Genomic DNA, 27,642 nt, shown 5'->3' with positions numbered 1-27,642 from the left:
TTTCAGCTGCTCTCATGTCCAGTGAGGATTCAACTGTTCTGAAGAACGAAGAATTTAAAAAATCACTCTTTGCTACTTTCCTGGTAGTTAGAATTTATCATAAATGCAGTTCCAGGGAAGACCCTGGAAAACTTGTAGGTACCAGTAGCCATCCATAAATTAGAAATCCAGTGGCTGCAGATACTCATTTAGCATAAGCTCCTGATTTCACCTACACCCAGTGGAACATTACTTTGGCTAAAAATGAGGGATTCATATCTTCCCCAAACCTGTTCTTATGCAGGTTGATGTTCTGTTGTGTTGTTTAAGATCCTCCTCAGAAAGGGACTACTTGCAGCTGTGCTTTTCCTTTTACAATCTGTACCCTAACACACCAGCTTCTCCCACAGCCCTATATTCTTAACATGAGCAAAACAAACAGAACCATCACTCTCTCCTCACCTTGAACCTCAGTGAGCCAGTCTGGCTGGTTATAGTGTTCAGAAGCAATGGTAAGGGTGTTGAGAAACACAAGGAAGATCACCAACCAGTAGAAAACATTGGACTTGACAGCAGCACGGCACTTTCGTCTGCAGAATCGATTCCATCGGCGCCAATAGCGACTTGAAAAATTAGAAAAGGAAAAGTGCTTTTCAGATAGAGATCTTTAGGCTACTGCAAATCTCTGTGAGAGAGACTCTAGTCTTGATTCATTGTTTGAAAATGGCAGGGAATAACTTTAAAGTTCACCCTGAGAATCATGCTCTTACTCTCATCTGAGTCGACAGCTGTGGTCATCATTTCTTTAGCTCTAGGAATAAAATTAGCCCTAAACCAATTTGCAACATTTAAGGATGAATAAACCTCTTCAAGCAATATCTTAATCTGATTAAGACATCTATCACAGCTACCCTAAGATGCCTTTCAGTCCAATTCCCACAAAAATCATTATTCTTCCTCTATATAATGCCTGTGGCCTGAAATGGAACTTGGCCCAGCCTTGGGATAGTCAATGAAAAGATTTCCACTGTGTACAATGGGAGGTGTACAATTGGAGAGGTGAGATAAAATAAAATACCCATGGAAGGTATCCAGCATTTGGCAATGATCAGAAACTAGCGTAATCCCAGAGCTAACTCTGAACAGAAAGATTTAGGGGACCTCAATACCTTACCTTCTTGCCTGGAGCTAAGGATACCATTTGTTAATCAACAGATCTTTTAAAGTTTGCCTTCCAAGAAGACGTTCTCTTGTGTCACTGATTTCTGAGGGTAATTACTAACCACAGAAGATATTTAAAGCTAATTACACACCTCCTACTCGTCAGAATTTAACTTGCATAGCAACCAGTTTCCAGGCAACACTTGCCACTGTATAATAAAACTAATAGTTTTATATAGATATTATATACGTTATACACACAGGTGTCCGCTGTGCTCTTTAGATGCACACAGGACAGAGGGGGAGAGAAAATCTCTTGGTTAGTCTTTTCTTACATATAATTTCCAGTGATAAACTGTGGCCATACTTGAGGTCAGGGCTCAGCATATAGATAAAATAAAGCCAGGCAATGTGCACACTGCACACTGGCTGAGAATTTTGCAACAGCATTTTAACAGGCAATAAAATCCAGGCTGTTTTAGCTTTGTAATCAGCTTTGCATCTAGTCTTGGTAGCTCAAGCATTTAATCAGGGCTGCGTGTTTAGCAAGTGGACTGTGGACAGGAAATGATCTTTCAATTTTCAAAATGGTCACAACACTTAAGTGTTTACATTGTCCTTAAACCATCAGCAATCTTACACAGTTTTGTGTGTATTTTGCACTAATGGAGAAGGAACATCACTATGTGGTGATACAAATGTTTTCTTGTGCTTACACTTGGCATAATTAAATCCACAGACTGTATGAATGTGATCAAGCATGCAACACTGTGCAGAGGGATGCATATTGGTAATATGTACACATGCAGATTCCTGAATTTATGTTACTGTCTCTTATTTAAGTAACATTTTAAGCCTTGTCTCAGTTCCTGTGAAAGCTAATTTACTTTTTTATAAAATTGACTTTGAATTCAGAGTTAAGGAGACTGCTGGACTCCTACAGAAGAGGCAGAAATGGACTGGGATGTCAACAATCAAGTTACATTGATTTGGTCAGCTTTTACAGCGAAAACCCATAGACAATCACCTGCAGATTGATGCACACTGTTAAGAGCTTTAAGTCAACAGAGAGGGAAGTATCACCAGAAAAACTTCACATGTCTCACAGTAAAAGAGAGCAATTCACAAATAACCTCAATATTCAAACTTTGTCAGTTGAAAGATTTACAGTCAAGCAGCACAGAGTAATGGAACCCACTGTAGGAAGCAGAACCTTGAGCTGACAGGGTTGATGTTATGGGTGCAATGTAATTATGTGGTAGAACTTTTTTTCCTTCTGCTTTTATTTTTTATGGTTCAAGATGCAGAGGTAGCAATCAGATACGTACTTTTCAGTGAAATATTCTCAGTAGTCCCTGTGCCTTATTTCAGTATGAAGTTCAGAAAAAATATATTGCTATTTATTAGACGATTAAAATCTACCAAATGTGGCAGCATGCCCTAGAATCAAGACTGCACCCCACAGATGCAGGAATAAGCCATTCCACAAGGTAAGGAACAAAATCAGTGGAAAGGAAGAAAACAAAAGTGGCTTTTACTTACCTAAATTTAGATTTGGAGATCCGATGCCTGAAAGATAAGAATTGACATTAAATTCTCTGAAGTTTTTCCATACCTCTTAGGCTTTTATGAGAATAGCAACAGAAAGAAACAAGCTCAATTGATTTTTTGCTTGTATAGTCTTTTCTTTTGGAATCCCCCATAAGGCAATGTAGGCTCTGGACAGGATTAGGATTCCCTGATATCCAAACCTGTTTTTTGGTGGGAGTTATGAAGCAGAAGTCATGCTGTGGTAGGAGTCTACCACCTACGAAGATCAGCAAATAGCCTTTTTCTTGGGTAAAAGCATGGGTTAAAGCTAGGGTTACTATACATCTGCTACTAAGTTTATTTTTTGAGTATGACTCTTTTTCTTTTAGTCGCTGGTTGTTTATATACCTATATTAAAATATATATGACTTATACACACAGACATATTGCGTTCACATATCACTTGTCACTTCGAGATGTATAAGCACATTATGAAACCATGGGGAAAATAATGTTTTCTTTTTCTCCTAGCAATTGAGGGAAAAAACAGTATATGGTGAATGTTTTCATACTTAGATAATAACACTCATATTTATTTGTCTTTGTTATCTGTGCAAAGCAATCTGAATTTAAATGGGCTGAACAATGAAAAATTCTGTCGCTGTCAATGAAATTCTGGTGATTAAGCTCTCCTGAAAGTTGAGCCATGCTCAAACTATATACGTTTGAATATCTAATTCCATGCACTCAGGATCATTCTCTTCAATAATCTCATTAGCCTTATACAAGAAGTCGCAGGCAAAGCTAGAGACAAACCCTAGTTATATAGCCACTATCTTGCCCTGCTTGCCCCTTGTCCTGTAAGTCCCAGAAACTCTTTGACTGTCTTGTGGTATGTACACACTAGTACAGGCAGAAAGAGAACAAAGGTATGTGGATTTAATGACATTCACCAGAGATGACTTAGGGAGCTTCAAAATCCACTACCAATAGCAAAAGAAATGAAGATCTAGAGAGTGACTGTGAATAAGACATTCCTGCTGAATGGAAGTATTTCTTGAGGTTCCCTCTATGATAGGAAAGTGATTCATTGTTGACAACAGTCAGCTATGGTCTCCCTGCACTGGCTTAAAAATGGAGCTTTGTTAGCAGACATAGGGGAAAGCAATTCTTAAAGCATCCAACATTACTTCCTGTAGTAATCTTGAAACTGTTTGAGGACATTGGTCACTGACAAAGAATGATGGGTCAGTTTCCTTATGTGGAAGAGATTTTAGTGATAGGAGCATTTCACCAGCAGATGGTCCAAGTCAAAATAAATAAAAGTAAAAGCTTTTGCACTGAATACATCTTTCTTGCAATGTCACAGGCAGCTTGTCTAGGCCACATACTAGGCAGCAGCGTGGTTTCAGACACATACAAGAATTCTTTTGATAAAGAAGAAATAACGCACTGGCTGAACAGAATGCTAAATTATGCTGAGGAGACAATGGAACTGTAATAAGAATGGCTGGTGAAGCATCTACACAGCATATCCTTAATGTTAATGCTATCCCACCATCTTACTGATAAGTCCTGCTTAAAATGGCCTGCCTACTGTAATGGATCAGATTTGCAGGCAACAGAAAGGATCATACAAGGCCATGAGAAAGAAAAAGAATAAAAATAGTGCAGTGTGAGACAAGGCTTGATGCTGAAAAAAGAGAGGAAAGACTTTCACAGGAGGAATCTTCAGGTGGGATGGAAAGAGAGCAAAAAAGATATAATGGGGTACTCGCCCCAGTGGAAAGTGAAGGACAGGGAGTATGAAGTCCTCTGATGACCTCTCCGATGATGGCTTTCCAGTAAGGAAGCTCTGCTGCATTTAAGGAATCTTTTATTTATTTAAGCAGAAGAGATGTGGCAGGTGTAGTATTCATCACGCATGTGATAATTACATCTTTGGAGCATTTTGAGCAACAGCCAAGTGCATTCAGTGCTCCGACAGGTTAGATGTTCCCCCCGCCCCACTGCCTTACTGTTATGGCAGAAGGCTTTATCACAAGTGGGTGTGATATATATATAGAACAGGACAAGGGAGGAGGAAGAGATTTATATTTAGAGGCAGAATCCGAGAATGAAATTGAGTTTTGGAAACACAAATTGTGCAATAACTGTTTTTTAAAATATTATGCCCTAACATGAAACATATTTTTTAAAATGACACCTGTGATCAAGAAGCCTTTGCCTTTCAGAATGATGGTTAACACCATACACAAAAATGCACTTATGGCATTTTTTAGGTCATCAAATGGCCTCTCTGTGACATTCCAAACTGGCACTTGCCCGGGGTTCAGTGTGAATCAGATTCTCTGCTATAGGTTTAAAGACAGATCTCTTGTACTCCTCATACTCTAGATGTTTTATGTCTTTGAAAGAAAGAGATCTTCCTCAGATGGAGCTCTGATATGTCTTGAGAAATAGTTGTTTGTTTTTTTTTTCCCAAATATGATATCAGAGCTTATATGACAAATATTTCAGATCACTACTGAGTGTTTTCATCATAGGATCCATGTAACTCAGATTACATCTTAAAAAAGGCTAACTCAGAAATCAGACCTTTATCATTTGAGTAGCTATGTTTAATTTTCTAAAACTCTTCTAAACCTTATCTGGTTAAGGTAAAGTTACCGCATGCGGATAAAACAGTGAAACATAAGAATTTTATCAGCATCATCTTGGGAAAATGAGCATAATTCAGATGTCGTGAGATATCCTATATTCTGAGAGATAAAGCAGCACAACAAAACCTTGGAAAGCATATTTCCCTTTCTATCTTCCTGCTGATGGAAGGGCATTTAATTGTTCTACTAGGGATGTTGGAATCTCTGAAGAATAGATGCCCACCCCAGGGTCCTTTTCCACACATTCTTAGGACAAGGGTATACAGTGACATAACATTTTCATTTCCTAATAATCTCTCAATAAAATGAAGTCTTAGGGATAAGTTCTACCCTCAGCTACATCTCTGCAATTTGTCTTGAAGCACTGGACCTCCAGCCTGTCACATGCTATCCTCTCTACAATACAATTAATACTGCAGTATTATACAGTCATACACAATGATCATTTCTCATTTTTATCCATTTATTAAAAGCTTCAAGCAAAACACAATGGAAGACTGGCCCCAGAGAACTTGAACTATGAAGTGGATTGAAATCGAGCACTGAAGAACATGCTGACCCAAAGGAGTGATGCTGGGTTAAAGAGAGAGATGGCTGTTTGCTAGCAGCAATAAGAATCTAAAGAATATCCTTAAGAAAACTGGATCTATTTTAAAGTTTGGGTGGTTTGCTATTCATTAGGCCTTCTTGAGCTGGGAAACAGACTGGAGAAATAGGCCAGCACTTAAAAGTGAGTGAATAACCCTGGTCTCCCTTTGGCAAGTCACAGGTAAGGCCTGTCACAATATGAGAAGCAGGAAGATAATATCTCCTCCACAAGGGCATGCTGGTGTCCTGAGACACATACCTAGAACTGACTGTGAATAACAAGAATGCCATGCTTATAAATAAACTGGGGAGCACTAGTGAATGCTGATATGTAAGGGTTGCTGCCATGTGTTTTCCTTCTAAAGTCAGCAGAGGTTTCAAAGCTTTTGGCAAACTTTTCTTTCCACAGCTCCTGATGTGATTGAGAATTTGGTCCTCAAAGGCATCTATCTTCTATTAGGTCAAAACCAATGGCAACTGTAGCGAACCTGAAAGCAAAATGACCCTTTCTCCTTTATCACTGGCTACTATGCTGATTATTGCAAGAGCTGCATAAGGAGCTATTGTACAGACAGAAAAGCACCAAAGGAAAATCAGCAATGGCTTGGCTGCCAAGGAAAGCTTCCATTGTCTACATTATTTTAAGGACATTGCATTTTCTGAAAAGACAGTGTAGTTTGTTCATTTTGTTCTATCCTCTTTTACTGTTTTAACCCTCTTTGGTGGAAAAGCAATTGCACTGTCCCCCAAATATATGGAAATCCCAGCCAAGGTGAAAGTGCCAAGTGGCTTATTATTTCAGGGAAAGCAGATCATTTTAAGCTCTCTTCCCCTTTGAGTCAAGTGCTTCAGTTTTCTACCATGGCTCCATGAAACTTAGTTTCCACAAAGGTCTCTTTTCTAGCTAAGACATATCTATAAAAGCAAGTTCTATTGTGGCGCTCCAGGTCTGCATGGTTGTATTAGAAAATTAGCATTCTGGTTGTATTGGAAGATTATATATGCTGCCATCCTGTGCAGAACAGATTACTGCTGATTATGTGCAACAGCCTGCCGGCAGGAATTTGAGGCCTGCTGAGCCTCAAAGAGGCTCAGAGAAATTACTCACTACTAGGTATAAGACTGTCCTGTAAACAGAAACCCATTGCTCCTAGTTTTGGGTTTATCTCACTGATACTTGTTGTAGAGAAAACACATTTCTTTGTACCTGGAGGCAACAGGTTATAAAAGCTGTGACATGCCAGAATTAAGATAAGTTCTACTTCCTGACATAGACCTTGAGTATAAAAGCTGTTCTGATTCTACTACAGGGCAGATGTCAGTGCAGTACAAGGCAGTGTCATGACAGAGATGACATACTGTGGAATTTGTGGGACATTTTTCAGTGCTCCATGCAACCCCATAAGACCTTTTTTTTTTTTTTAAATTTGGACACCTGTTAAAGGTAGCATCCATTTTAGGAAGGAAAATACTCCCTGCCACAGCTCGCCTGATGGCAGCAGAATTACTAAGGATGAATACGAACAAAGTTTTTGTTTGCTTGTTTGTTTTAGTTTTAGGAAACTGGATTTACACACTAAGTGAGAAGATTAGATACTACATTCTTCCTGAAACTCCTGCTGGTTTAAAGTCTGGCATTGCTCCAGACAGCACAGATGATAGTATGGATACTATAGGAAGAAAAGCTCCTTTGAAACAATCAGTAAGAGACAGTGTGTGTTTGAGAGGTAGTCTCTTGATCTCACATAGCATATGTCTCTGTGGAGCTGAGAAAGGCTGTCAGAGAAGATCTCCTTTTCCAAAAGGCATGCTTGAGACTGGCTTCTCAAGCAGATCTTTCTGTCATTCACAGATGATGCCTTTCAAAGCTCTGCAGCTTTTTATAAGAACAAAAAGAACAGCCAGTAATTTGCAGTTATCTTTAATAAAAACACTTTTTCCTTCAGTCTCCTAGGTACGTTTTCTTTTTATCACATGGGTATTCTGATGGCAAGGTCAGTCTGTATCCATGGTGGTGGTGTTGCTGAGGTGATTAAATGCCCTTACAGCTTGATGCCACTAAACAAATAAACACATTATCTTTGCCTCGAAATCTCCCTGATACTTCAGTCATGTCCAGCTGCAGCTTGCCCAGTGCAGTTTCTGACCCTCAGGAGAAACGTGTTTATACCAAGACAATGGGGACTTCTGACCATTGGGTGACTAGTAGACTGGTCAAAATCAAAAGTCACCTGAAACTCAACATATGAAACTCAAAGCTGAACAAAAAAACTTTTCTAGGCATTTCAGTTCTAAAAGACAAACTTCAGAAGGCAGAGGAGTGCTCAAGAGTCTGGGCTTAACCTTCAACTACGGTAAATCAGGATGTCACAATCATTAACACTTTCTGAAAGTTCACTGGTACTACATGAAGAACTCATTTGAAAAACTCAACTTCCCAAAAGAACTACTCATATCCTTGAACAGCACTGAGTTAATTATTGGATGTTCTGACCAAATTCTGATACTCTAAGTCATGTTCCACCAATGTTACTTACTACTCAAATCAGTTCTAAAATCCCTGCTTACATTTTATATATTCCTGATGGAATCAGAGTTCAAGACAAATCAAAATTTACCCATGAGAGAGGAATTTGCAGCTCCACAAATTTACAAAACCAGGAAGCATTGACAAATTTGTATTTCGGTCCAGACTTTCAAAAGCAAAGATACAGTCATTCATTTTTCTGGCTGAAGGCTCCCATCCATCTCATGGAGATGAAAAGCAATCTCCCTGAGGCCTTGAGGATTTTGAATGTCCTTGGGTACGTGGGTTAAAAAAATCCCCTTCTCAATAACAGATTTCAATTTCCCTACTATATGCCACCTATCTCCAAATGAAGTAGAATGTGGCTAGGAAACCGTTTCTCTCTCTCAATCTTATATGTACTGCTTTGGTGACACTTAGGCACAATTTTAAGATTTACAACATGGGAAGAAGAAACAAAGTTCCATTTTTCTGTTATCTTTCTTTGCTTTGTTAAAATGCATTGGATATTGCCATTCCTTCTCCTAACAGTGTGGGCATAGTGAGCACTGTGTCAGACCATAGGATATCCTGTGGATATGTTGGATCATTTTCAGTAAACTCCATTTTAAGTCATGTTTATGTTTAGAATTGGGTTAAACTTCAGTTCTCCTGGCCAGATTCCAATTTACAGAATTATGTTCTCCTTGCCAAAATTCCCCATACTGTTTCAGCACAAAACAAGTTATCCCTCATACACCTCCTTATACACTCACGTCCTTTCTCCTTATGTTTTTAAACACCTGTCACATTTTACCCTGAAGGTAGCTAAACTCTAACACTGTGAAAACAATTGCTGCACGTACAGTTCATGAAGTGTTTTAGGATCCTCTGGGATTAAGGACATTAAATGAATGCAAGCTGTAATATTAAAAATATATGCAACTTTATATTAACAGTTCCCATTGTTGTTGGCACTGTGTAGCACCAGGGGACCCATTGTGTTAGGAACCATAATTGCAGAATAGAGATAGTTCTCCAAATCAGATCCAGCTGGAAGAAGTGGTCACATATCCAGCTGCTGCTTCCTATTATGTGACAAGAGCACAGGCAGTTAAGCGAGGTGCTAAAGGGAGAGCTCTAACTGCCTTACTGCTGTGAATAGATCTCGACTGGTTCCTTCTGAAAAGAGTTCATAATCTAAACCAGACTCAGCAGGTAGACAACAGCAAGCAGGCAAAGGAATGCTACCATACTTTCTTCTAGGGTTTTGTAAGCCACTGGCTGTCACTTCCAGGAAAGCAGACTGAATTTATACCATATTCCACATATCACGTCTTCTAATGCAGATAAGATCGCTTCCTCTTCAGTCTGTAGAGGAGAAGGCCAGGGGTGTTTGAGGGAGATACAATCAAGGTTTATGAAATCATGAAAGTGATAGATTAGCTGAATGCAGAACTGTTGATCATCAAATCTCACAGTATAAGGAGGAAAGGGCATTGACTGAAAGTAGTAGTATATCAGCTTAAAACAGATACGCTAAACTACTTGTCTACACAGCAGGTAGTGAGCAGCTGAAACTTGCTTGCACAGGAGACCATGAGGACAGGCAGCATTAGCAGTTTCAGATAAATCCATGGCTGACATGGCCTCTAAAGACAAAAATGAGAAGCATCTCCTCTAAGATCTCTAACACAAAATCATGAATTCAGAAGCAGAAAAGTGGAACAAAAGGCAGGAAAAGACCAGGCTTGCATGATTCCCCTCCTGTTACTGTAGGGTCTGAACACTGGACCACAGGCCTAATGAAACAGGATTCTTCTTAGGTAGCTATGATCAGCACTTGATCAAACAGAAGGGCTCAAACTATGTCCAAGGACAGGACAGAGCCTCAAAATATTCCAGCACTGTGCTTAGTCCAGTTTTTACAGAAATTAAAGAGGGTAAACATATTTCCAAGCAGCATAAGGTCCATTCTTATTTAAGTCATGCAGAAGGGAAGAAAGGACTCCTCTGGTCTTCCATGCTCACTGTGAAGCTAAGAAACATATCTTACAGTATAAACGTCTTCCATAAGTGCTACCTCACATGTTGTTGAGTCTGTCTACTTACTTTAATGGTGTGATTTTGAGAAGGCTTTACCCCCTCCCAACTGCTGAGTTTATTTTTCACTATGATGTGGTCAGCACTTTAAGGATGTAATGCAGGCTGTAGGATGGAAGCTATCATGTGTACTTCAATTACAAGGCACTGTAAAGTGCAGAGGAGCCATTAGAGAAATTAAAATATACTGGTCAATTCTACTGTTTGGTCTGCATATATTGAATTTGATTAACTATCACTAAAGACAAATTTTAAAATAAGAACACTTATCCATCAGTTCTTCTTTTAGCAACCACGCAAACCCAGCTTTGCTTATTGTGGGAATTCTGTGATTTATTTATATCTGTGTAATCGCAGAGGCTCTCCACTAACATCCAGAGTGAGTTTACATTGCAATTAAGATAAGAACTGGGATTAACAGATCTTCTCCACCCTCTTTTCACCCATAGTGTGGTTTCCTTACCCTTATGAGGCTAACATTTGCCTTGGCTTTAAACCACCAGGCTCAAGCCAGCACCTGCACACATATAACTGTGTATATGTACTCACGCTAGCCTAGCACCGCAGTTTTCGCCTTCAATATCTGTTCCAGGGACGTTGTCTGTGTTCACGGACTCGGTCTCACTGGTGGGCATGCTCACTGTAAGAGTCAAAGGGAAGAAAAAGAGAGGGTTGGCCATTAGAACCTGACACATCTATAAATGAATCACATCAGTCTTATTGAAAAGGCCCTCCGCTGCAGCTCCCGAGGATTAAGCGCTTAGCTGAGCAAGTCTACTGCCTCCCTGCACATACAAGGCTGGGCTGGTAGACTTTTGGAACACACACTGCTTACTCAAATGATAAAGAAGGGGAAAGAGTCAGCTATTTGCTTTCTTTTTGAGTCAGTTCCTAGGAACTGTTGTGAATGAGAATCACTGAAAATGAGAGAACCTGGCAAAACCAAGAAATAAGCATTTGCTTAATTCAATGAAAACTTAAGAAGATGCCTCTTTACCTGCACCAGCCCAACCATTTTACTACCCTTCCCAGTGTCTTCTGGAGTGGAGTGCAAATAGCAAGTACCAGACTGAGAAGGAATCTGATAAAAGGTTTCAGTTGGCCTGATAGCAAGTTCCACATGAACAATACTGACGGCCCATCTGCTGTATACCACTGTTAATGGGTTTTAACCTTACATTTAGAGCCTGAGCTTATAGGGATAAAGAGCGGAATTCAAACTCTCAAACCCTTTCAGATATTATCAACAAAGAAACTAATGAATATGAACTGTGGCAGAGATTTTATTTTGACACTCATCAAATAAGAACTGGACAGAATCTCCTACAGTTTTACAGAAATATAATGGAATAACCATCAAATGAAAACAATCTTAGGTGTGAACCTATTTCATTAGGATTCAGGAAGGTGTCACATCTTCCATCCGTTATGAGACCTTAATATTTTATTTGCTTCTGTAGATGAAAAAGATTCACTGTTTCCATTACATGAATTTCTCCCAGCTCCAATATGAACTGTAACTCCTTCAACATACTAACATTCAACATATGGTAGAAGAAAGGACAGCATTCAATGTGTCTCTTCCCTTTCCATCTCTTTTCAAATATACAGGAAATGACAATTTCGACTGAATAATGGAAGAGTTAGGTCTCTCAGATGGACGTATATCACAGGTGAGTCTTGACAATATGCACTATTAGCTGTGGGAGAAGCTTCTAATAGCTTGTCAAAATAGGTTACCCATTAATAAAAAAATATCTAATAGTAACTCCTTGAATTAAAAAAAAAAAAAGAAAGAGAGAGTAAATACGGTCTGCATTCCAGTTGGGCAGATGTTTAATGAGCTATGGGCTCAGAAATCCTTTCAGAAGCTAGATATCAGAAGGTTCTTCCAAAGAGGTAGTGGGTTCTTGCTTTGAAAACATTATAGTAGAAATGCCCCTCAAAATCTTTCCTGCACACAATCCCAATAATGCAAGTGACTCCAACATATGTCTTTGGAAATCTATAAGTTCTTGTATTGTGTTGTATTGTGTTATTCAGGAACACAGACCATATGAAATAATGGTCTCTCTAGCACTCTTGACATAACCATGAAACCATGTACTCTAATGGTGCCTGTTTCCTTACAAAGACTAGATGTTTTAATAATCTTATCTGTTCAGAAAGTTGAATAAAGAAATCAACTGGATTCATATTTTGATGTGCACAGAAGAGTCAAATAAACTGTAAGAAAAAGAGACATTCATAATTAAAATTTTCAAATTTTCAGTCCAGATGAAGCCCATCAGGAAAAAAAAACAAACACCAAAACATTGATATTTGATATGTCATCTTTGAGGATGAGGTAAAGCACTTTCAAGACATATTTGAGCTTATTTGCAAATGGGGAACAATCTTGAAGACATTAGCAAGAGATTGATTTGCAGAACAGCTTATTATCTTAAGTGCATGAAGAGGAACACTGCACAAGCAATAGCAAAAGCAAGGCACGCACATGCAGAAATACAGAAAGATACATTATGTGTCAGTCTTTATAGAGATATATAGACAAACACACATACAAATATGCTTAGTGTGGACACAAAGTGCAGTGGAACATTACCATGGGTTTCTGTGGAGTGACTAAACCAAGAAAACTTTTCTTTCTTCTTATCAGGCAAGCCAGCTGGAGTGCTTCCTTTCACAGACAAGATGGTCAAGTACCAGGAACAAGACATCAATAGAGAACATGCAGCCAGTGACAGGCAAAAGAAAAGAACAAGGAACTCAGCTTGCACATGACATCCACTTCTGTCAGAAAACTTCATCATGTGAATTAAAAGTACAAAATGAAAAAATAAGATATATAAAAGTAAAAATATTATATCAGACAATCAGAGGATAACCTCCCCTTACTTTGTGTTCTTTTTAAAATTTATCTTCTGAGAATAACAAGAGGTTGAATTTAAGTTTATGGGTGAAATCATTTGTCCAGTGATTTCAATGGCAAAAGTATTCTTGTTTGACAGTCTGACCTACTGAAATCAATGAGTCTAAGGCACTCACAACATGTCCCAAAGTTTTTCTCTAATCCTTAGTGTCAGGATCTGGACCAGTCCATTTTTGAATCAGATTTCTTGTTCTTTTTTTCCTAAATTTTTCCAATATCAAGAAACTTTCCAAAAGTGATGGAGCTGCTAAAGAAAGTTGAGATAATTACATTTCTCAGTCTTTTCTCTGTCTTTTCTGTGGTTCAGGCTAGTTGCTGGCACTAACTCTCAGGAACTTACTACACTGCACTGTTGGTAAATGTTAAGGATAGTAAAAAGTATTACAAAGTTATCATGTATAAGAAGGATGAGGGCCAGAAGTTAAAGGCCAGGATGGACAGGAGATATGGACTGTAATCTCAAACGTGGTATGCTCTCAGCAGGACAACCACTTAATTTTATGTGGCACTTCACTTAATCTTCAGCATCATGGATAGTCATGTGCATAGCTGCTATGAGGTTCATTTAGGCCAGTTAAAAAATCCTGAAAACAGAAGTTGCCGCAGAAGATTTAAGTATAAACGGGCCGAATATGAGATGAAGTAGACCAACTATTGCCCACACAGCTTTCTTTCTGATTCAGTTCTCAGAGACGCAGACCTTGTGCCCACACCCCAGCTCCAGCCTAGAAATGCAGGCATTTTCTGCAGTAAGGGTAATTAATTATTGGAACTATGTACCAAGAATGCTGGTAGTGAATCCACCACAAGAATGTCTTAATCATGAAGAGATGTTTTTCTAAATGGTGGGCTCTAGTCCAGACCAGAGCTATGTTCAGGATCATGCTATATGGACTATGACATCTCAGTGACTACTTCCTCTTAGTAATTTTGGAAGCTGAGACAAAAGTGCATTTCCTCCTATCTAGACACAAAGTGACTTAGTGATGGAAATTCTGGTGCCTCACCCCCTGCTCCATATGTGATCAGTGACATATGCACTCTTACAAGAGCTGTTTGCTGTCAAGTTCAAAAATCAACTCCTTGTACCCAGATCAGAGGTCCCCACAGGGCTGGGTTCTGCCAGATGCAGTGCGCGCCTTGACCTTCAAGCAGACTCATAGATTTTCCATCTACCACAGGCTTTGCCTTGCAAGGCAGTTCAGTATCTAAACTACACCACGGGCATTGTATCCTCACGCACACAGTTCAATTGCACACCTAATACCTTGAGATATTAAGTTATACCTTAGGGTCTTAGTTTAATGACTAAATACCTATACTGTAGATAGGTGACTCCTTGGCTCCTTGGCACATGTGAAAGCAGGCTGTTAAAGGAATGAGAGGACATTTCCACCAGACAGTTTGCCTTTGCAGGACTGCACCAGGAGCAGCAGTGGAGCTAACAGTGAGATGAGCACACTGAGCTGGCAGTTTGCCTCAACCAAACCAAGCCATATTATTCCAAATCACTGCAGTGAACTACTAACAACCACACAGGGCTAGAATGTCTCTGGGCAGCCTGGTCTAGTGGTTGGCAACCCTACCCACAGCAGGGGGGTTGAAACTAGATGATCTTTAAGGTCCTTGTCAACCCAGGTCATTCTATGATGATACCATAGAAGATATTATGCAATCATGGTGGCTTTGTTTACATTGCAATCTTTTTCTGAATTTGTCTTTAGTGATCACATCCATAATTCACTCAGTTGATGGAATCTCCCATTAATTACACGTTCCCAAGGCAGTATAGGAACTTCTTTTCAAAGAGAAGTGAAACAGCTTTTAAAGCATGCAGGTATTTCATGGTTTTGACAGAATGTAAACCATGACGACCAGTATGTTTTATACTCTACAGTCACTGAAATATTTGCATTTCTTACATCTCTCCACAGCGTGGCTCATCTCTGAATACAAAACTTTCCTCCTGGACTATCTAAACTCTGATTTCACATTACTTACGTAGCATTCCTGCAGCAACTAAAGCAGCAACTGCTGTCTAGCTGCTTCCTTAAGAATAAACCTGAGATAAGCTTCATGTTGTGTTAATTCTAGCTCTGAAACCTAGTGGACAGAAATAAGGACAAAGTCTGCAGTCTGCAAATGGTTTAGGCAGATGTGCAAGACCCTCTGAGAGCCTCTGTTCCATGTCACCGGCATCAAGCTTTGATACCAGACCTACACTTGCACTAACATATGTCCCTCCAAACAAATGCCCTGTGGACATGTAATAAATTACTAGATGGCAGGTTGCCAAGAGATAGCCAGCTGCTCAAGTAAAAAGGTAGACAGCACTTTCAATTCCCCTTCAGCGTAGCACTGAAATATTTTGCCCCTTTACACATTTAGGGAATAATATATAGTTCCATTTCAGAAATATCACTACCACTGTTGCATTTTGCATTTGTGGCAGTCTTGTCATCTTGATAGTGGAAGTAATTCTAATATTCAAATTTATCTCCATGGATTATAATGTTGCCACACTTGCTTGTTGCTGAATCTGACTTTAATGAATCTTGCTGTGAGAATTTAAAACCTGGATAAGATGATCCCTGGGCAAAGGATATTAGGTTCCACAAACATATACAAAGCACACAAAGTCACAGATGTTGATAGGATACACTACTAAATGACTATGCAGATCTTGATGTCAATTTTAGAACTGGATATGTGAGAAGCTGTTCACATTGCCTGACTTGACATCTCTGATTCAGCTATTTGAGTTAACCTCCAGAGACAGACAGGTTCCTGTCACAGGTTTTCTGAGTGGCTCCCTCTGCTGCATGGGCAGGCTGGGCATTTACCTTAGACACCTACACTGGGTACCTCACTTGGAACAGTGCAATAACTCAACAGTGCGTTCACTCCTATTCAAAGAGACCTGCAGCGAGTTTTCAGATTAAGAAAAGGAAAAATACACCTCAGTATGTATTCTGAAGTGCTCATTAGGACTCCAATTCTTCCAGCACTCTAATTTCTGCTGGTATTGAATGACACTGCAAAATAAGGCCTAAGTCACCCCTTTTGTCCATGCTGGTATTTGAGATCAGATTAACCTGATGCCACTTTGTTGTGTAACCTTGGCCATATGACCAAGTCTTTCTTACATATCTGTTCCATTTCTCTAAAATGGGGATTATTATTCTGCACTCACCTTGCAAATCTTTTTGAGATGTGTGGATGAAACACATTACAATAAACCCTAAGTACTATAGCTATTACTGATGCTAATGCCTCCCAAGTGGGAATCCGCAGAACTATAAAGCAAATCGAAAGAGCGAAGAAGTCTTGTGAATTCTCCAGCTGAGATTTAAGATTTCTTTTTTCCATCAAGCACAAGAAGAATAAATTAAAATATCCAGGCTGCTCCCTTTACAAGAATGTGCATCAAGTGAATGACTTTGTCTGCCCTAAGAACTCCGCTTCCCAAGGTGCCTCTCCTGCCCATCATTCCACAAATGAGCTTATGGACAGCTGTCAGAATCTCAATAGGCTCATTCTTTTTTTTTTTTTTCTTAGTGGAGAGCTCTCATTTTAATTAATATGTGAATATTGCTTAGTTTTCCTCTTCTCATTGCCTGTTCGGAAATGCTGTACTCATTCACCTTATTCATTAATGTAAATAAGATACAGCTTTTATTCTGCTACATGGGTTCACTGTCTCATGAACAATCAGTGAGTGTGTTCTTAAATGCAAGCAGCACGCGCAGAGTAAACCATGCAGAGGTAAGTGAATATTTTTCTCTAGATCTATTCCTGATTTTTTTTTTTCCAGGAAAATATAATAGTTGTGGCTGGGGAACGCTGTCAGAGTTTCTGTTTGGAAAAGGAGCTCAGTTCTGCAATAGGAAGGCTTCTACAGGAGAAGAGGAAAGGGAAGTTGGAACCGGGCTCTTGGTGGTTATATGTCTCTCAAAGACAGACACAATGCATCAGTAAATCTAACACTATAAAAAACACTAACAAAAACACTACAAAAAAAAGTCCAAGAAAAACTGTGAAAATGCTTATCAAGGACTCAGAGGCCAACACCCATAAAGATGGCATTACACACACAACATGACATTAAATACATGTAACACAAACACTCTGAATAACCTAATTTTGGGTTATACAAATGACTGCAATTGGCAGGAGAGAGGGAGCTTGAGCTGCAGTTGCACTCAAGGTCAAATCCAGGAGAGCAATGAAGAGCCATGAAGTGGTTGTCAGTTGCATCTGCATCAGTCAAAAAGACCTTGACACCAGTGCATACCAGCAGCAAAGACAGAGCAGCTGGGATGCAGCATAGGGCTTGTTGTTGCAGTAGAACTGGGCTGAGAAGACTGGTACGATGCAGCACAGCTTAACAACAGGCACAGGGGTAGGAACATTGCTAAACACTGATATGGTGTACTGACATTTCACTTATATACATATAAATAATATATTTTACAGTATAAATTGCAACATCTATCTTTCATATAAAAAGCCTTGCTTTCACATGTCCTTCTCCCCTTCCTGAGTGTCACCAAAGGCACGTATATTTTCTATGACATTGAGGGGACACAGCCACGGGCTTAGCAAACTTACATGATCCACAAAGAGGAACAGGAGAGAGAGAGAGAGATCTGTATCAGCTGTGCAGGCATGTGATTAAGAGATCTATCATTAACACATGCAGATTACTGTGCACCTACAAATGCATTATCTTGCCACTAGTTAATCTTCCTGGGACTTATTTTAGTACAACAAATATCTTGTCTACCTTAAACAGGCATATTTCAGATTAAATATTTCAATTTTCTGCTTCTTACAGTATCATCAACAGCAATATGCATCATTCCACAATTTTTTCTTCATTTTAGCCAGTAAGGAGAATGCACATTTCAGAGAAGCACAGCCAAACTTCTGGCCCTGACAAGAAACGGCCTTTGCAAGCCTCTGACATGTATATTGACTGATGTATATTTGAAAGGAAAAACTAAAAACCCTCTTTGTACATCCCTGCAAGGAGGGCAGAGGTAGTTTTTGCATAACCTGTGGTGCCTCAAATAACTCAGAAGCACAGGGCCTTCCAGAAAGGAGTTTAACACTGTTATAAAAAGGCCAAATTAATGATTTCCCTGGGTAACTGCTGGTTCTGCTGTGCTAACACCTTAGTCTGCATTAGGAGCCCATTTGCCGTTGTGCAAAGTTTCTGCCTTCAAGGGTTATGAGAGCAACCTGCTTTAACCCCTGCAGTGAAAGACAGATGGGCTGGGTCACAGAGTGACAGATCAGATCAGAACAGATCTTGAAAGATGTCTCTCCCCTAAATCTGGATCCTCCTATGATATCCTAAACTTGTTTTCTCATCTGATAGATGTTTTGTATTGTTTGCCTTGCTAGGAAAAACATCCATTGTGCCAAAGTGCAAGGCATTGACTTGCCAGGATGTGGTTTATAGCCTCATTTTCTGCTGTCGGTCTAATACTTTTTAGCACAGAATTCTGGAGCAATGGAGCAATTAAAAAAAAAGGAAAAGGAAAAGGACAGTGAAACAACAGAGGATCTATGACATTCTCAACAATATTTTGTGCTAGTGAAGAAATCAGAACTGCATATTCCAAATGGATCTGCAAGATCTCTCTCTCATTCTTTAAGATTTTGAACAAAAGAAAGTGGGGTAAGCAGCAGTGCCATCAAATGTGCTTGAATCTACTCAGTAAATGATACACGGACACAAGAAGCAGGAGCACATTGCTTGAAAATCAAAAAGATTCTAATAATGCAGGCTGGCAGGCATCTAACAAATAAGAGCATGCAAACATTGTAGATAATGTGTTGGGAAGGGATCCAAAGGTTGTTGAAACAAAATGAATAAAATAATTAGCAACCAAGAAAGTGCCCTGAAGAGAGAATAATCAGCAACCAAAAAAAAAAAGAAAATCCTTCTGACTTTCATCACTCTTGTCCCTCTAATAATCACGAGGCTACTTATATTTTGCACACTTGCATTGTTATTAGTGGAAATTATCAGCACATAAGCTTCAAGCCCAAATGTGGTTAATGCAGGTCATATGTTTCCTTAAATTCCTGTGCAGGAGAAAACTTCTGCATCTGCCCATCCACAGAAATATACACCTGGGTGGTGAATCAGTAACTTTGATGAGGATCTCTACTTCAGCAAAAGCATCTTTGTTCTTTCAGTTCACAGCCCTATGAATCTGTCTTCCCTGCAGAGTCTGGGAGAAGCAAAAAAAATTACAGAAGCCAGTTCTAACTTGATCTGCTTAGGTCATCAGAAACACTCCAGGGAGTGCTGCTCACCACCTAGATTGCCAAGCTTTAAAGTGACTGAGATGCAGCACTAGCTGTTTTATGACATCCCTGTCTGTCACAAGCCATTTCAAGGTTGGTGACACCTGAAGACCTGGCAAGTGGTCTCCGGTTTATGAGCTTGAACACATAAGAGGATGTGTCAGGACAGCAGAGACTGTGCTTGTGTTTGGATGCTTCAGTGAGTCAGGAGCTCACAGCGCAAATCTTTCCCAAGGGGAGCTTACACAGCTCTGCAGCTGGGAAGTTTGGGCAGGGATTGTGCCTGGGCTGAGAGAACGAGAAGATGGGTCTCTCTGAGGACTGTCTTGCATTGAAGAAGGAAATTATTCTTTTGGAGGCTGGCTCTTGTTGGCAGAATATCATGCAAATGAAAAGTGGGGGGACAAATTCTATTATTTCAAAGGACAGTCAGGGCACCTAGGCAGAGGCTGGGTCACAGGTGAAGAAGCTGTTGGAAAGAACAACAGAAGTGACTGATTATTTAATCTGAGATATGCCTGCAAGCTGCAAGAGTGTATGCACATCCAATATCTAAAGGGAAGCTATAAGAAAAAGGGGAGAGACTATCACAACAGACTTTAGCAGGATCTGTTTTGATAGGAAAAGGGGAAATGGTTTCAAACTGAAAGAAGAGAGATTTTGATTGGATATTAGGAAAAAGATTTCTACAGTAAGGGTGGTGAGGCACTGGCACAGGTTGCCCAGAGAGGTGGTGGATGCCCCATTCCTGGAGACACCCAAGGTCAGGCTGGACAGGGCTCTGAGCAACCTGATCTACCTGTGGGTGTCCCTGCTCATTGCAGGGAGGTTGGACTGGGTGACTTCCAAGGGACCCTTCCAGATTAAACAATTCCATGATTCTATGTTAACTGCATGCTGGAAGATGCAATTTAGGAGTAACTTACTTAAAATATTTGAGCTTTAATATTATCAAGAAAAGAGAGCAACAGGGCACTCCCTGAGCAGTCCCACTGCACAGGATGTGCCTGAGAGAGATTAATTCTCAGTAAGTGCAGACATTTTTTAATTAACAGTCTTCATTCAGGATGCATGAGAAAGATCATGGGTAATGCCTTCCTGATGATGAATAATCAAACAGTTCTGTTCACAGATCGATGGGTAATATAAACACATGCATTAGATAGAGGTCACTCTCAAGCCAGGGCTGTGTGAAAGTACTGGACCCTTGCTGTATTCATAGATCTCACTGACAGATTCTATTCAGTTTCATGATCTGAAAAGGAAATCACCTCTTCTAGTATGAAATGCACATAAATTTCCATTCTTAAGCCCTACTCTGTTACATTTCTTCTGTGCCTAGTAAATAAAATGCTTGCAATTTTGTGTGCTGCTCCTGTATGTAGTGTTCTTTCAGACACTTTTGCTAACATAATGACTAGTCTGATACTAGACACTATTATCACAATACTGTGAGTCAGACGCATGAGACATGCTAGCTGGGCAGGCTGAGTTACTGTGCAGCCAAGAGAAAAGCAAAGAATTCAAGTTAAAGAGTTTTGTCCTTAAAGTCAACTTGTCAAACCAGTAATTAAAGCTTTTACATCTCTTGAGTAGAGCACCGAGAATAGGTCAATTACCCCAATCCAAAGGAATAGGCATTTTATTTTAGCCTAGAAATAATAGATTCTTAGTTTGCAAATACTTGGAGCACTCAGAAGAGTGAGGGACTGATAATAACAGCTTGAGCTGTGCTTAGTGTGGGCAGGTGTTATACAAGCTTCCCTCACACAGCTGTGTTAAAGCAAGTAATTAGTGACCTAGCATAGCCATGTTATTCTGCTCATGGTTCTTCAAACAGCTAGATAATACACCTACATTCTGATCTGCACATCTGTGAGGATCCATGCAACTCTGCCACTGAAGTATTGCTCTGATGTTTAGCCCTTCCGCTATTTCAGCCTCTGGGTTTTAATGCCATTGGTAACTTCCCCATCTTGATCTCCAGTGACTCCCACATGCACCTACTTGTGCATCCCCTGCAGATCTCTACAGTTTTCTCTTCATAGAATCACAGAATCATCAATGTTGAAAAAGAACACTAAGATCATTTAGTCCAACTGCCAACCCATCACCACCATGGATGCTAATGATGTCCCTCAGTGCCACTCGTAGAGTCATGTTTGACTGCAGTATTTCTTCAAGCAGGCAAGAAGTGAGGTACATCATGCTGTGCCCTGTGAACTGTGTACATAGAAATGAAAGTGTAAGCAGCACTACAAACATCCATGGATCCTTCAACTGAATTTCAGTGTGGGCCTCAAGACCTGAAAGGCCAGCTGTTTCATTTGTTGAGTTACCTCTACAACCCTGCTCACTGAAGAGCTGCTGCAGTCAGCAGGCAGACTCAGTGCCACAGCTATTTTCAGTTCCCGAGTTGGAAACATTTCCCTTCCCCTGCCACCTCTGGGCTTGATGTTGTTTATGAGATTACCAAGATGAGAGGCCTGCTTTTTTTCTCAGAAATAAACCCAACCAGAGATTTTTATCCTATTAGCAGACTGTACTGCTACAGGAGTGGATGGAAAGGTTCTATTTCAATAAGTAAATGTGAGTGGTCACAGAGCAAGCGTGTAACTGTTCCTTCATCACAGCCATGCCTGTATCAGGGTCCTGCCACAAGTTTTCCAGGCTTCCAACCAAAGTGCTGAGTGCCATTCATAGCTGTCAATCCTCAGCTGTGCCAGCACTGGCTATCAGATCAGTCACACAAACACACTGCTCAGCTGTGTAATGTCACCCAGATGGCTGTCACCATGCTGTGCTATAGGGACATCACTGCCTCATCGAGCTCCCGTCGGCTACAGCTCATCACACTACTCCACCACGCTGCCGTCACAACAGCAGGGCCAGCTGTCTAACCCTACTTGCATTTTAAACAAAACACTATTATTTTTGCCTCCTTGTGTGACTGCTTGTGAATCCATTTCAGAAAGCAACTGGCTGCTGGAGCTAAGATAGCTGTGAGGGGCAGGGAAGGGGAGGATATGGTGTTTCCCCAGGGGAGCTCTGTTAATGCACCTCCTGCCTCCCTCAGTCTGCCCTTGCTCAAACCACACTCAGTTGGCTCTTACAAGGCACTGGACGGCATTCAGGAGGTCCCACATCAGCTGAGATCTCCTAGCTTGCACAAAACTAAAGCATATAGCCTCAACTGCTATATTTTATCTGCCAGTCTATAATGAAAGTCTTGGGTACCATGAAGTATCTAAAGTGGTATTCCCTTCTATACCAGCTTTGCTTTCCCATTAAAAAAAAGAAAAAGAAAGAATTATAAAATTACAATACCACCTTTTGCCCATTCAGGCTCTAAAGTCCTGGAGCCAAAACTGTCTTTGATTTCCGTACATACCCCTAATTTTTATTTGTGTGTCAGTGTCAGGCACACTTTGGCCCTGATGTCATCTGGCAGTAATGTAATATGATTGATTCTCATTCTCAGCAGCTGTTCCTACCTCCAAACACACGTTCCCTGTCCCTCAGCCATCATTATTGAACACCATAGCCTCTCTTCTGACAGTTTGTTATATCACATAAAAAAGTCCTCGGGGTTTCAGCTGCTATCAGTCCTGCTCCAGTGATGCTTTTCTCTCAGTGGAGAGACACTTAAGGCTACATCTGTGATAATTGTTTTTCAAATATACAGCACTGGTCAATCTTACTGTCTTCAGCAAGAACTGCTGAACCCTCCACAGTTTTGCAAATCATTCTGTAAATACCCTTACAGTGATTTAAAAGTATACTTTAAGGCTCTACTTAAAAGAACTGGCCTTGCTGTACATACATATATATTCAAATTGAGGGTTTATGGTATTTCTTCTTAAAATTTTCTGTAGAGTTCATGGCACTGAATGCCTTCTGCACCTTCCTAACCATGGGAAATAAAGCACATACAATCTGTCAGAAGGTACGGCAGTGGCACTTTCCTCAAAGACAGTTGCCTCTTATGTCCCTTCAGAAGAAGTGGAATCACAGTGTAAGCAGATAAATCCTGACAGCTTCCAGAAGTACTTCCTAACAGGGCAGATGGAGATTAATTTATTTGTACAGAGGTATCTTCCCCAGCTATATAAACAATGAATTCTCTCTAAAGCCTTACCATTGAAGATATTTCTCTGTAACATATTAGTACTAAAGAGGATTCCTACATCAACATAAGTCTTTCTTCCAGCAGGCAAAACAGAGGTGTTATCTCACCAGACAGTCTTTACTAGGGAAATAGCTTTTATAGTAGATAAACTTAATGTCCTATCAACATAAATGTCATCCTCTCTGTGCTGTAGCTGGTCACACATCACTGCTCTAGCAGTGCTCAGTGTAGCCTTGTGCTCCAGGTTACAAGGATCAGGGAAGGGAGGAGCTAGAAAACCTGAAGTTAGACAACACTAACCAGATCCTCAGCTACAAGACAGGTGAGCACGTGCAGATCACCAAAACATTTTCAGTCACAGAGAATCTAACTTTTTTTCCCAAACATGAACTACAGCACACTGGCAGCTTATTTAATTTATGTGGCGTTTGATGCTGTAAGAGAATAGAAAGAAAAAATTGAGCCACAGGCACAGTTGTGGACTTTGTTCTCACACTGCCCTCCATCTTGTGCAACAGTGGCAGCAGCAGAAGACTCAGGAGATGCTCATTGCAACAACAGTCCCTGGGTCAGTTAATTATCTCAGATCTCCACTGAACACCAGAGTCCATCCAAGGAGCTGGCTGCTGGAGTCAGACACATGGTTGAATTTGTCTCAGCTCCCCTAAACTGAAGAGTTACTCCACTCCAAACAATACCAGGTCTCCTGATGCTATGTTGGAACAAATCAGAATTATAGACTGCAAAGTTGGCTATAGCGTTGTCCTGAGGCTTCCTGAGTACTAGCAGTCTTTCTTCTTTTGCTCTCCATTCAAACAAAGGCACCCATTTGTCTTCTCCGTATCTTCTTCAGGCTTGAGCTAGATTTCATTTGGGTTAGATGGGATTTAGCTAACTGCAGCAGTAACCATCAATTGAGAAGAAAGAAGGATTTCAAAACAGATGCTTGTATTTTTTTTATGATTAAAGCTTCCCTTCAGCCACAAAGGAAGGAAGGGAAACGAGGAACTTGTGAAATCTAAGGACAACGAACCTAACTGCTGCTTTTTAATAAAAGCTCAGTTGTTAAATTACATTACTAATTAAAAACAATTCTATTGATTGACTTAGTTAATTACAAAGTGAACAATCCATACTTCCAGGGTAACGAGAAAACTGTATTGAAGTGTATAATACAACTACAGTGCTTTTCCAGGGAAGGAAAATTTTTCCAGACCATCCTGATCAAATCAATAAATGCCTTATGCTATACAATATAAGGTAAAATTCTGGTATAAAGGACAGAGCAGTGGTATGAGAGACTCTCACACTGAGAGGGTGGGTGGCCTTCAAGACATGATGTAGCCTTTTTGTGCCTTTTTCTCTAAACTAGATCATGGAATCGTAGATCAGCTTAGGATGGAGACCTTAATGCTCACCCAGTCCCAACACCCTGCTGTGGGCTGGGCTGCCATCCAGCAGCTCAGGCTGCCCAGGGCCTCATCCAACCTGGCCTTGAACATCACCAGGGATGGGGCATCTACCAATTTTCAGAGCAGCCTTTGCCAGGGCCTCACCACTCTGTGAGTAAAAAATTTTCACCTAAAATCTAAACTAAAGCTGCCTTCTTTTAGTTTAAAACCCATTCCCCCTTGTCTTCTAACTATCAGATCATGTAAAAAGTTGGTCCCCCTCCTGCTCCCCTCAAGTACTAGAAGGCTGCAATGAGGTTTCCCTGGCACATTCTCTTCTCCAAACTAAACAAGCCCAACTCCCTCAACCTATCTTCATAGGAGAGGTGCTCCAGCCCTTTGATCATCTTCGTGGCCCTCCTCTGGACCCACTTCAACTGTTCCACATCCTTCCTGTACTGGAGGATCCAGGGCTGGATGCTAGCCTCTAGATGGGCTTCAAAAGGACAGAGAAGAGGGGGACAATCTCCTCCCTCTCCCTGTTGTCCACCCCTCTTCTGATGCAGCCAGGGATACAGTTGGCTTTCTAGGCAGCAAGGACACATTACTACTCACAGCCAGCTTCTCATACACCAGGATTTTTAAGTCCTTCTCTGCAGGTCTGCTCTCAATGAATTCTTCTATAAGCCTGCACTCATATCTGGGATTGCTCTGACTCAAGTGCAAACCTTGCACTTGGTCTTGCTGAACCTCATTAGTCTCTTATGTGACCACTTTTAGAGCATGTCCAGTTCTCTTCCTTCTATTGTGTCAACTGCACTACTCAGTTTGGTGTCATCAACAAACATGCTGAAGATGTACTCAATCGCACTATCTAGGTCATTGATGTTGAAGAACACTGGTCCCAAGATGGAACCCTGGGCATACCACTCACGACTGGCCTCCATCTGGACACAGTCATTAACCACAACCTTCTGGCTGCGACCATCCAACCAATTCTTTATCCAATCAATAGACCAGCCTTCAAATCCATATCTCTCCAATTTAGAGATAAGGAAGTGGTGCGGGACCATGGCAAAGGCCTTGCACAAGTCTAGGTAGATGACATCAGTTAACCTTTCTTTATCTACCAGCGCTGTTACTCCATCATAGAAGACTGCCAGGTTGGTTAGGCATGATCTGCCCTTGCTAAAGCTGTGCTGGCTGTCTCACATGAAACAGGCCAGAACATTTTTTCCCTATCCAAATATTAGCTTATATATATGTTTTAAAGAATCGATCTAGTAGAAGAAACATTTCTAAACACAAGTTTCAAGCAGTTTTTAATTTCTCTTTGTCCATCTTTGTGTCTTACTCTTTCTCTTGGAAAGAGCGAGGTGAGGAAGACAAACAATCCAGGGTAAAGGCCCTACAGCTTCCTTGTTTGTTAACTGAGATTTCAAAACAGAAAGCAACATAAGAAGTCAGTCAGTAGAGAAATCTACTCCCAGACTTGTTTTTCAGTGGAGGAAAGTTCAAATTGTTTAGGTGACACTAATGGAACAGAGGCAAAAGTGAAAGGAGTCACCCTAAAAGACCCACAGGAAGTTACCCAACAAAAATTACACTTTTAAATGGTAACTGTACTTTTTGTTCTACAGCTACCTTTCTTTTTTTTTTTTTTTTTTTTTTGTGTGTGTGATATCTGTCATTTTTCCATTTCAGGATATAAAAGTTTATGTGGGTGCAATTTCATATACAGGTATGGAATCAAAATGCTAGTAATGGTGGTGGTTCAAATTCAGGATACATACAATGTCATTTTGTATGACAGTGGAATTATGCACTGGGCAAACGGCAGTATCTGGACTATGCAGTCTTGTAAGTGATATCAGATCTGAAATATCTCATCCTCTCCCTGGATGACAGCTACACAGTAAAGCTACGGGTGAGAGTAGAAAGGACTCTAGTACATCAAGACCTAACATCAGACAACGTTCTCTAGTGCTGATGCTTGCCTATTTTGTTACTAACCTCAGATAAAACAAACTGGGGCTCAAGTCCTTATCCAGGCAAAATCCTCAGCAAATTCAGTAGGAGTCTTGCCTAAGGACCACAGGAGTGATTCATCCGAGTGTAAGAACTAATGTCCCCAAAGCATGGACTCCCATTTGACATCAGAAGCACAAGCCCATTTTGCAACATGAGCTTCTCTTTCCACACAACAAAACAAAGCATTTACCAAAGCATTTTACTAAGTGTGCACAAATTGTAGTATTTGTACAAAGAACAGTTTTTGAGCTACTTTGAATACGGCAAGGTAGAGAAATGCCACTGGGATTGCTTTCTACAATGCATGG

The 27,642-nt window shown here is 40.4% G+C and overlaps 1 protein-coding gene across 1 annotated transcript in view; it reads right to left on the bottom strand.

Moving 5' to 3' along the window:
* The window catches only part of LOC100547459 (voltage-dependent L-type calcium channel subunit alpha-1C), a 98,249-nt gene that overhangs the window by 33,038 nt on the left and 37,569 nt on the right, over positions 1-27,642 (bottom strand). Inside the window, exons 5-8 of the mRNA XM_031555091.1 lie at positions 13,136-13,210; positions 11,080-11,170; positions 2,683-2,709; positions 442-602 (exon numbers count right to left, since the gene is read on the bottom strand). Of these exons, the coding sequence (XP_031410951.1) occupies positions 442-602; positions 2,683-2,709; positions 11,080-11,170; positions 13,136-13,210 (354 nt within the window). The remainder of the gene's footprint in view (positions 1-441; positions 603-2,682; positions 2,710-11,079; positions 11,171-13,135; positions 13,211-27,642) is intronic.

This window comes from Meleagris gallopavo, chromosome 1, assembly GCF_000146605.3.
Source record: "Meleagris gallopavo isolate NT-WF06-2002-E0010 breed Aviagen turkey brand Nicholas breeding stock chromosome 1, Turkey_5.1, whole genome shotgun sequence".
NCBI classification, from domain to species: Eukaryota; Metazoa; Chordata; class Aves; order Galliformes; family Phasianidae; genus Meleagris; species Meleagris gallopavo.
This window is presented reverse-complemented; position numbering and strand designations above follow the sequence as displayed.